The sequence below is a fragment of the Schistocerca serialis genome, chromosome 11, assembly GCF_023864345.2.
Source record: "Schistocerca serialis cubense isolate TAMUIC-IGC-003099 chromosome 11, iqSchSeri2.2, whole genome shotgun sequence".
Classification (NCBI taxonomy): Eukaryota; Metazoa; Arthropoda; class Insecta; order Orthoptera; family Acrididae; genus Schistocerca; species Schistocerca serialis.
The window spans coordinates 83,582,632-83,594,728 of record NC_064648.1 but is presented as its reverse complement, the minus strand read 5'-3'; the positions used below and the strand labels follow the sequence as shown (position 1 = coordinate 83,594,728).

The window sequence follows — 12,097 nt, the reverse complement described above, 5'->3', positions numbered from 1 at the left end:
CTCCTATAGACCCTCTATATAATTCTTCCACCTTTCTGCGCTCTCTTCTTCACTTAAAATTGGTTTTCCATCTGAGCTCTTGATATTCATCCAAGTGCTTCTCTTTTCTCTAAAGGTCTCTTCAACTTTCCTGTAGGCAATATCTATCTTACCCCTATTGATATACGCTTATCCTACTAAGATATGTAATACTCCACACTCAGACATATAGACTGCCTGGCATGCTTTTCCTGATAACATCCTCCTGAGTAGACTCTGCCTGGAGATCTGAATGGGGGACTATTCTACCTCCTGAATATTTTGCCTAATGTAATTTCGTGCAGTAGAGCTGCATGCTCTTGAGAAGAAAAACAAAGAGAGCTACAGTTTCGCTTTGCTTTCAGCCATTTGCATTATTGGCACAAGAAGTTGGTTAATGCTACAAGGCCAGGTCAGTTGATAATCCAGACCATTGCTCCTGCAACTGCTGAAAAGTATTTTGCCCCTCTTGAGGATCCATGTCTAAGTTTGATATCTCCTCAGATCATACTTATTTGTGTTTGCACCTAACACTGTTTTCGATGTTGTTGACATGCAAGCAACCCTGCCTCGTCAGTGTCCATGGTTCATTTGGGGTGGGGACGGTGAACTATTGTTTAAAGTGCTGTCTTTGAGCAGGAGCAATAGTTCTAGCATGTATATCTGTAGAATTACTTCATTATCTATATGAAGATCAATAACAATTCTGAGACTCTGCATTGGTACACATACAAACCAACAGATGAAAACTGTTGCTAGGTCTCAAATTTGAGGCTTTAACACCTAGTTTCAGGATCAGTTACTTAAACAATTAGCCTAACCAAGCATGCCTCCAGGGCTGCCAAGGGGATTTCACTTGTGTGTCCTCATAGATTTTCGTCTTAGGTTCAGGATTTGAAGGTCAGAGGCCAGCCAATTATTTGGTAAAGCAGTATGATACCGTTCTCCATAAAAGTAGAAACAAGAAATGCATTTGGCAATTGGGTGATTTGTGAGTGCTGGCAAGTGTAAAAAATGTATTACATAGTTGTCTGTAGCTGAGTGCATAGGGTAATATTATAATAATCATAAAATTGGTGGTTCTGATCACACTAAGTGCTACCAGTTCTTTTAATTTTGTTTAAATTCCATATGTAAAGCAAATGGTAATTTTAATTCATGCTGTCATACTTTTCTAACAGTTATTTTTAGTTAAAAGTTACATAAAAATGCAAGTATTGTTAAAAAATTACATTTTGGTACAAAAATGGAGAGCATCAAATTGAAAATAAATAAATCTCGCATGAATGTATCAAAATTTTTGTTTTAATGTGTTGAATGATGAAAAAATATGTAATTTTTACCAAACCATTACAATTTAGTATTTCTTAAATTTGCAGTTTGTTAGTAGACATGGAAGTTTTTAAAAAGTAGTAGTTCCTACTAGGAGATTCGAACCAGCAACTTTTTAATTAAGGCACTTTTATGCTATTCTTCCAATTACCAGCAATTGTGTTAATAAATAGGAAATGTTTTGAAGTAGGCAACACTCAGAAGTCTTCTGATCTTCAAAGTCAAATTTTTTTAGTTTGGTTACTGCCTAGTGCTGGTTTAGGAAATTGATGTTCCAGCACTAAACTCCAAATACTGTAAATCTGAAGGAAATTGAGGAGGATGATCTGCAAGATATCCTTTTCAGTCAAGTTCTTATTGTCACAGGGATGTGTCCATAGTGGTTAAGGTGACAGCCCATAAAATGCAAGAAATCCAGGTTTAACTTATCAGTGCAGCCAAAATAAATTTTTACATCTGTTAGACAAATCTCTAATATTAGACAGTCACTAGATCACTATGTGAATGTTTCTGATTAGCTTAAATCACCCGGTATTCAAAATTGTATTGGCTGATTGCATTCAGCAGAACAGTGGGTGAATAGAGTAGTCAATTTTACTTGATGAATGACTGTAGGATTAATTTTTATTCATGCAGAGGAACTGTTCTCTTTCCAAAATCATGTAGGAGAACAAAATTATCTGCTGTTTAGGTCTTTAGCTCCAAACATGTTTGCTGTGCCTCTTCTTACAACCTGAAATGACCTGTGCATTTTTCTATTCCCATGAAACGCCACTGTTCCATAAAATAACAGTTCCATTGCCAGAGGTGATCCTGCAACATTCACTCGTTTTATTTCATCTGATGGCTGCCCCTTCAGGTCTAGTGGCCAATTGTGTAGAAAAAGTTTGGTTTTTCCTTCTCCCTCCTGTCCCCACTTTAGTCAATTATGTATCTGTCATTTTAGTATCTGTGCTGTAGTAAGAAATGTGAAATGCCTTTTTATGTTCTTTAGTGGAGAAAATTTCTAAGACAAAGTATTGTATTTGTCTTTTCTGTTACTGTATTCTGTTTTGCTACCATCTGCATCATTGTCAACTATCAACTGTAGAAATGTCTTTGATCCCTTTTCTAACATTTTTGTTCAGAAGTTGTGGGATTTTCGTTTTTTGTTTCATGTTTTGCAAGATATGTTACTCATAAATTAATGGAAGGTTTCTTATATAAGCTGTCTTGGTGGTTCTCATATGTTCAACTTTTGGTTGGCCATGGGGATTCAGGGGATTTAGCTTCATTTGAATTTGCTGTACAGATATCTGCTGTCATGTAACTATGTAATGTTGTTAACATTTGCAGGTCCTCACTGTATTCCACAACATTCCCCATGCTGGGTGTATTGGCTGTTATGTCATGTCTGATCACTTTACCAGGTTTGTTAGGCAGAAGTATGTTCCTGTCTTCCAGAGTTTGTTTTTAACAGTAGCAATCTGTGATGCTTCAGTAGTCCAGTGCTCATGTTCCAATCTCTGTATTTAGAGAATTTATTGTTTTGGGCATGTCTATTACTAAAAGAATAAATATTTTCCTGTTGTGTGGTTTTTCTAAACAGTTACACAGGCTAATTTTGGGAAAACACATTTCATAGATTTTCACAGGAATTTTTGTTTTCACAGCTGTGCTAATGTCACAGGACATCATTTTGAGATGAAAGAGTTTAGTTTGTCCTCTCAAAATATAGATCTACATTTTCCATGGATTCTTTAAATCTCTTCAATGAAATGGATGGACAGCATGGCTCATGTTGTCTATATTTGGTCAACCTCGTGTCATGTTGTACTTTATTGATGTAATTTTCCTCCAAATCTTTTTCACTGTTTGAATTCATGCATCTTCAATTATGTAGCTGACAAGTATATATATCCTGTCACTGCAGTATGATAGAGGATTTTGATTTGTATACAATATTTACCAGACTATTTCTTAAGCATTAATGTACTATGGTGGGTGGATGTTGGAACTCAAATAGTTACTTTTTCCACATCACATTCGACACTTCAGAATTATTTTTTCCTCACATTTGATACTTACCTGCATGCAGATTCCAAATTTCATTAACATTCAATGAGATAAATGCAGATTTATCTTATTGTCCAGTGCTGATTTTTCATGATAATGTATTACTGCCTGTGTTCTGTGGTGCATCTTTCTAGTGGGTCCTCGGCATGGAATATCTGATTTTGTAGCTAATTATTTCTAGTTTTTCTTCCAGTGTTGTGTACAGTGCCACTGTTAGTTAATGAAACTCTGGATCTTGTCTTGAATGCATATACACTTTTCTAAGAGTAAGAGGATTACTTATTGAATGAGTGTGAGGCTACAAATTCAAGTGTTCTGGGTTCCATCCCAGGCATCATCTGTCACTTTTTCACATGGATATTGTCTATGTGGAAAATGACAGTTTCCATTCCATTGTGAAGCTCTAGGTCCTCATGTAACTCACTGTGTCAGTGACTTCAAAAGTTGGAGGAAGCCAGTGGTGTATCACACCCAGAAAGACAATGTCTAACAGAGCACTAAGGTGTTAATAACTAACTCCAGGTTGTTGAAAGCTTTACTTTTACTTCAGGTTTGCATTAGTTTTTGTGACATTACACATGTATTTTCCTCAGTACCAAAATTTGGTGACCTACACTTAGATCTGCATTTACCTGCTTATTGTCTTTACAGGTGGTTTTCTGACCTAAAAAATGCATTCTGCATATAACCTGCTAGTTGCTTAGTTTCTTCTTGACCATAGTGCCCTCATTGGCTTTGCATAGGTACCGTATCATCTTCCACTGAATAACATAGGTCAGAAAATAGGGAGCTGAGATCATCATAAAATCAAATGTTCTTATTGGAGCCTGCACCTTGGCACATTCAGAGAGAGAGAGAGAGAGAGAGAGAGAGAGAGAGAGAGAGAGAGAGAGAGAGGGGGGGGGGGGGGGAGGGAGGGGGGGGGGGAGGGAGGGAGGGGGGGGGTTGATATCTGATGTGTCTACCTCCAAGGTAAACCAAAACTTTGATTTCATATGTTCGTCATGTTTTTCTGACATTTCCTACATCCTGTAGGACCACCTCAGTATGAATCAATTGGAATGAAAGTAAATCTAATTTAATGTGACACATATTCTTGTTACCTAATGCCAGTAAGTGAATACATGTGACAAATAGCTTTTTAGCCCCACTAGATGTGTAACACAAGCACAAGAACAGAAGCTTTGAATATGCCATTCTTTCTTTTTTCAGTTTCTTCAAGATCCACCAAGGATTGTAATGCCTAGTCTTCGTATAAAGCAAGACCTAGAACTGAAACGGGATTTAGATGGCATTGAGCATGATGTAAGTTTTCACATCGGTGATGCATTGTGCATGAAGTACTGTATGAATATCATGATATGCATTGGGTGTAGTAAATTCCAGTGATCATAAATGATGAATCATTAAAAGCTAGCATATGAGCACTTCTCCAGAATTTTTATAGTATTTCAGTTGACTGTGGGTATATTTTTCTGTTGTGTGTAATGGTATTTGAATGAAACTTGTAGGAAACATAAGTTTATTAACTGTAACACATCTAAATATTAAATGTCTCACATTTGTTCTTGGAACAAATGTACCAAAGAAGACTTCTTTGCAGCAGCTGTCAATTTGTCTGTGTCACAGTTCTGTAATAGAAAAGATGTAAGAGGTAAAGCAATGAACTGTAAGCAGTATGTTATCAGATAAGTATGGTATTTGTCATACTATTTCTTTTCTCTGAAGTATTTAATGAAAAACATACTGCATTACTGGAATTCTGTTTGCTCTATGTAAAGACAATGGGTCTATCCAGTATGCATGACATAAATTTACAGTGTAGTGGAACATTGCTTATCCCAAACTGCTTGCAAAGAGAAAACATTGTGATAGCAAGAATTCTTGTAAACTGTATTAAATTTAGCACATTACAGTGATAGCATGTGAAATTCCATCTTCATTTAATTATCACCATAGTGTACTAAATTTAATGCTGATTAAGGTTTCTCAGGTCTTCAGCTGCATGGTAGTGTTGATATCTCGCAACGTTTCAGGAATTGTCATACTGACCATCTTCTGGGGAAGTGTCGAGATTGGTGGAGAGTGGGTTATTTATATGTGTGGTCACCCCCATCCACTAGACCTTAGGTAGCCGCGGTGGACCAGTGGCGTGCACACGGTGATTGTGATAATAGTCGCCCTTGGCAGCCATGTTTGGTTCTCGGTGTAAGCATTCTGTCTATGGCGGAGGACATTGACGGGTAAGCTCCCGATGGACTGCCGCTATCGCAGAATTCCACGCTGCGCCGAGTTGAGATCCCTCATCTCTGTTGACCAGATTGTTGTGAATCCTTACTTCTATAGATTCTTTGATAATGCTTTCCCAGAAGCCAGATGCTCGGCACTGTACCCTTGTGTTTTCGAAGTTGAAGGTGTGTTTTACATTTATGCTGTATTTTTCTTCGGCTGATTGTTCTGTGTGGCCTAGTCGCACCCATCTGATATGTTCTTCACAGCGTTTAGATGCACAGTGCTGTGTTTCCCCAATGTATTGTTTTACGCATTTGCATGGTATGCTTTATACTCCTGATGTGTTAAGGATCGGCAGGTCTTTGGCAGTACCTAGGAGCTCCCTGACTTTGGTGGTGGTTGGAGAACGGTTTTGATATTATATTTGCCCAGAAATAGTGCAATTTTGGCTGAGAGCGTAACCGTGTATGGAAGGAAAGTGAGTCGTTTGTCTCCTTCTACTTCATCATAATCTGGGGTTCTCACTGCTTCCTTCTTCCTTTTAAGTGCCCTGTTGATCTGCGTTTCACTGTAGCAATTTTGGAGGAAGACTTCCCTCAGGTGTTGCAGCTCGGATGGTTGGCTGTCTTAGTTGCAGATGACATGCGCCCTATTTACCAGCGCGGTAAGTACTGTTTAGCCGGCCTTTGTGGCCGAGGGTTCTAGGCGCTGCAGTCTGGAACCGCACGACCGCTACGGTCGCAGGTTTGAATCCTGCCTCAGGCATGGATGTGTGTGATGTCCTTAGGTTAGTTATGTTTAAGTAGTTCTAAGTTCTAGGGGACTGATGACCACAGCAGTTAAGTTCCACAGTGCTCAGAGCCATTTAAGTACAGTTTGTCTTTGTGCTGGATGGTGGCAGCTAGTTGCATGAAGGTATAGGTCTGTGTGTGTCTTCTTCCTATGTACTGCATGGCCTAGTGAACCATCTGCCTTCCTCTTAATTAAAATATCAAGGAAGGGGAGGCATCCATTTTCCTCCATTTCCGTTATAAATTTGGTGTTTGGATGGATGCTGTTGAGGTGTTCCTGAAACTCATCTAGCACCAGTTTTCCATGTCCGCATATAACAAAAGTGTCGTCGATATAGCGGAAGAAGTGCTTTGGTTTCTATCTGGACCTTTGAAGGGCCACCTCCTCGAAATGTTCGATATAGAGGTTTCAATTCACAGGAGTCAGTGGAAAGCCCATGGCCACATTGTCAATCTGTTCGATGAATTCCCTGTGGTGCTAAAAAGTGGGTTGTTAGTGCTTGTTCGAAGAGGCTGACTTTGTGGTTGTGCTGGGCTAAAAGTGTCAAGGAGTCTTTAAGGACACTTTCGTGAAAAGCGACGTCATTTTGAAGCTCACGAGTAGGTCCTCGATTTGTAGTAGCATGTCCCAGAGTATTTTTACGAATTTGGCTGAGTACCTCACATGGTGGCTGCAGTGTCCCACAAGGGGTTGGAGCAGTGTTGCTAGCCATTTAGCAAGTCCTTAACTGTGAGAGTTGGAGTCTGCAATCGGTCGAGAGGTACCCCTTCCTTATGGATCTAAGGGAGTCCATAGAGGTGTGGTATTGCTGGCACTCTAGGGTACAGCCACTTCATTGGCTCAGGTAAGCCAGATTTCTTCAGCAGAGTTATCATCTTTCTATTCATCGTCGGGGTTGGATCCTTCTTCAGCCTCTTATAGGCCTCGTGTTATGGCAGTGGGTTTATTTTCTACCGGTACTCGGCAGTGCTTAATAGCACTGTAGCGTTCCCTTTATCTGCTGGTAGGATCGTTACTTCACTGTCATCTCTAAGGGACCAGAGAGCTGCTCGTTCTTCCGCAGATACATTATTTGTTGGCAAGTGAGATCTGTCGATTATTCTGGAAGTTTCCCACCTGACTTTATCTGCTTCCTCCTTTGGAAGCCCTTACTTCTTCCACACCACTATAATGTCTCGTTTCAGGTTTGTTCTGGGGATAGGGGCAAAATTCAGTTCTTTCTTGAGGACTGCGATTGTGGCAGCGTCCAGTTCTTTTCCAGCCAAATTGATCATGGCTCTGATGTCATTCATCTCCTTTCTTGTCAAAAACATCGCAAGATATCAATGCTACCACCCGGCTGGAGACCCAATAAACCTTAAACAGTCTTTGCCGGGAAAGCAAACAGTCAAATTTAATGGTGTTAACAAAAATTTGTAACACTTCGTAGAAATCTATTCTTCGTAACAGTATCCAGCTCTGTGCACTAAGATCAGTTTTGGTGAATATTGGAATTTTTACTGGGTAGACATGATTGGAAAATGAAGAGAAGGGAAATGAAACATTTCACATGTGGGATTAGAGAATGCCACTGAAAATTAAGTGAACCTACAAGGAATATGGAGTCCTCAGTAGAACTGTTAAGGAAAGAAATGTACAGAAAATGCTGACTAAAAGAAGGGACAGGATGATAGGATAAGTGTTAAGACATCAGGTAGTGTACTAGTCAGATTTTTCCATCTAACTTGGGGGAAAATGCTACTATTACACATATCAAATAGGAACTTTAAATAGAGTGTAGTTAATTTTGATGTTAGTTACATAGTCAATAATGGAACCTCATCATGCACTTGCAACTCTAAACTAGTAGGTAAAGAAGTCCTTTTTTGAGGAGGATATAGTGTAATTCAGTACACAGCAAGATTTGGACAATGTACTATTTATTCCAATATATATCTTGCAAAATCAGTGTGGCAACAAAATAGGAGGCATTAGAGCTAATATAGATGCTTCCTGGCAATTGTTCTCCCCAACCACCAACTTGATATGGAGTAGGAAAGAGTGAAGTAATGGATGTAGTGGTACCAGTTGTACCCTCTTTCATGCACCATTGGGTGACTAGTCTGGTGTAAATGTAGGTGTACAAAGAATCGGATATTAATAGGCAAGGATATGGACTCTAATCAGACATTTATTATGAGAGAATAAGGAACCCATTTCTTAAAGATCACAGTACTCACAGACAATGATTGAACAGCACTGTGAGGGTGTTGAACAACATCGTCATCATTGTTAAAGTGTGTTCAACATAATACTTGATAAATTAACAGTGATACATTGAATGGGAAAATCTGTGCTTTGCACTGTCATAGTAAATTCCAGCGCTAAAATGGTTGTCCATAGCATGGATGAAAGTTGGTCTGTAGAGCATTACCTGAGGAAACAGGTTGAGAACTGTTGACACATGGGTACAAGCTACAGCTGAATTTAAAGCACTAGAACATTAGTAGATCAATAACATTGAAATTATGAAAATGATCGTGTGTAAAATCACAATCTACAGTAAAATTAAAACTGAGGCTTGTGATCTATACTGTCCCCAAAAGTACTTTGGTATTGACACTAGAGAAGGAACACATGGAGATGCAAAATGCAGTTGCCTCACTATTCCTTGACTGTTTGTATGATCTGACGTTTCATTGAACACACTCTAATTTGCATACTAATCAGTGTACAAAGGTGGAAGTGGGTTCTGGAGGAGTTGCACTACATTCTCATTTTAGATTTGTTTGTGGCAATTAATTTGTAGTTTTATATGCAGAATATTTTCGAAAATCCATTATCTAATGTTCCTGAAAATTTGACTCTAGGGAAACTTTGTTACTGAGTTTAAATGACCAAATTGTGTTAACAAAATACTTAGAATATATCTTATTTTCAACAGCTCCAAACTCTGTCAGAGATGTCTAACATAAGATTAATTTAAATTAAACATTATGTGTGATGCTCTGCTCATGTGATAAGGTATCAGTCATCTGTTTTGTTGAGAGAAACACAGCACAGCATTTATGGTTAACATGACATTACATTCTCCGATCAAATATTACAAATCTTTGTAGCAAGAAAGGTACCCATTTTGGTAGAAGTATGGAAATTTAAGTATGAAAGTAAGAAGAATAGTGATAACATCATTCACTACCTTCTGATTACAACAATTATGATTCAAAATATTAAGATTTTGTTAGTGTCACTAGTGCTGAATTCCTGAGGTGCACTTCATTTGATTGTAGTTGCCAATAAAAGCCTTCTTAGTAATGAAAATACAATCTGCTCTGCAGGTAAATACACCACACATTCTGTGGTAATTTTCTTAACAGCTTCATTACTGAGTTCCCCAACTGGACAGTGTACCTTTTTTACTTGTTTCATCAATGTTTTGCAACATAATCTTCAATTTAGGCCCATATCAATTCTGTTTGGTTGAAGTGCCAGTGAGAAGTTATCAGCCTAATTATTTTATGCCTGGATGTTTTTGTCAACCTGTAAGTTTTTGTATGTGGCCAACTGGTTTATTGAGAGGTATTGGATTTATATGCTCTATCTTTTCAAATTTTTCACTTACTTTCACTTACGGATGCTGAAGCCAATAATTTCCTCTTTTTATTTTAGCATAAGTTTCTCATCAACAACAGTACATTTGAGAGCACTATCAACAAAAGGAGTTGATGATGTAGGCAGATCATGCACAAACCATTTCTCTCAACTGATTTTATGTTGCAATGCCTTGAACAAGAGTGATATTGATATGTTGTTGTTGTGGTCTTCAGTCCTGAGACTGGTTTCATGCAGCTCTCCATGCTACTCTATCCTGTGCAAGCTTCATCTCCCAGTACCTACTGCAGCCTACATCCTTCTGAATCTGCTTAGTGTATTCATCTCTTGGTCTCCCTTTACGATTTTTACCCTCCACGCTGCCCTCCAGTACTAAATTGGTGATCCCTTAATGCCTCAGAACATGTTCTACCAACGTATCCCTCCTTCAGGCCAAGTTGTGCCACAGACTCCTCTTCTCCCCAATTGTATTCAACACCTCCTCATTAGTTATGTGATCTACCCATCTAATCTTAAGCATTATTCTGTAGCACCACATTTCGAAAACTTCTATTCTCTTCTTGTCTAAACTATTTATCATCCATGTTTCACTTCCATACATGGCTACACTCCATACAAATACTTTCAGAAACGACTTCCTGACACTTACATCTATACTCGATGTTAACAAATTTCTCTTCAGAAACGCTTTCCTTGCTGTTGCCAGACTACATTTTATATCCCCTCTACTTCGACCATCATCAGTTATTTTGCTCCCCAAATAGCAAAACTCCTTTACTACTTCAAGTGTCTCATTTCCTAATCTAATTCCCTCAGCATCACCTGACTTAATTCGACTCCATTCCATTATCCTTGTTTTGCTTTTGCTGATGTTCATCTTATACCCTCCTTTCAAGACACTGTCCATTTCATTCAACTGCTCTTCCAGGTCCTTTGCTTACAATGTTATCGGTGAACATCAAAGTTTTTATTTCTTCTCCATGGATTTTAATACCTACTCTGAACATCTCTTTTGTTTCCTTTACTGCTTGCTCAATATACAGATTGAATAGCATCAAGGAGAGGCTACAACCTTGTTTCACTCCCTTCCCAACCACTGCTTGCCTTTCATACCCCTCGACTCTTATAACTGCCATCTGCTTTCTGTACAAATTGTAAATAGCCTTTCGCTCCCTGTACCACCTTCAGAATTTGAGAGAGAGTATTCCAGTCAACATTGTCAAAAGCTTTCTCTAAGTCTACAAATGCTTGAAATGTATTGATATATCCACTGAATAACATTTGCTGAAGTGGCTTTTAGCATTAACCACTGCACAGTCCACAACTGCTAACAGTAATGACAGGTAACATTGCAACTAGAAGTATATGAAATGAATGCAAACAAAATACCATAGTGCAGTGAATGCTTCCAAAGGACAGCGAGCTGTCTAAAACTGAACTGTACTGCACTTGGGAAATATATTGGCAGTGTGGTGAAGGTATATCCCTTGGGATACACTGAATGTGTGCTCTGCAGTCTTTGCACGTATCACCACACTATTTCATTTCTAGTTGGCAGTCCTAAAGTAATTCTAAATAGAGTTCAATTAAATTACCCTGTTGCTTTCTAGAACCAGGTCCTTGATTGTCACACAGGCAGTCAATGCAAAATAATTTTTGCAGGCTGAAATTCTTGGATGTTATCTTGGGTCCAGTGCAAGACACTACTGTTGATTGGAGAGGAGGAGAAGTCAAAGATTACCAGAACAATAATACATTGCCCAGAAATGGGTGTCAAATGCCTGAACTCATTTGCACTAAAGCTGTGAGTGTGAGAAGTAGTTAAGTTGATAAATGCGGGCAACAATAGGCGGGTGAAGGCTGAAGACGAGTGATAAAAGGTGTGTGGATAGGAAAAGCACAACTCTGCAATGTGAGGCAAACTTGGGTCACCAGACGATGGTCAGAGTCAATGCTGTGCTGTTTAGTGCTGTGCTGTTTAGTGCTGTGCTGTTTAGTGCTGTGCTGTTTAGTGCTGTGCTGTTTAGTGCTGTGCTGTTTAGTGCTGTGCTGTTTAGTGCTGTGCTGTTTAGTGCTG

The 12,097-nt window shown here is 38.8% G+C and overlaps 1 protein-coding gene across 9 annotated transcripts in view; it reads left to right on the top strand.

Annotated features, from left to right (window-relative positions):
- Positions 1-12,097, top strand: part of LOC126426871 (zinc finger protein 99-like) — a 172,144-nt gene that overhangs the window by 13,247 nt on the left and 146,800 nt on the right. For all 9 annotated transcript variants that reach the window (XR_007576450.1, XR_007576449.1, XM_050088915.1 and 6 more), the window contains one exon: positions 4,618-4,710. Coding sequence is in view for 5 of the 9 variants with exons in the window: in XM_050088915.1 (XP_049944872.1) it covers positions 4,618-4,710 (93 nt within the window). In the remaining 4 variants the exon portion in view is untranslated. The remainder of the gene's footprint in view (positions 1-4,617; positions 4,711-12,097) is intronic.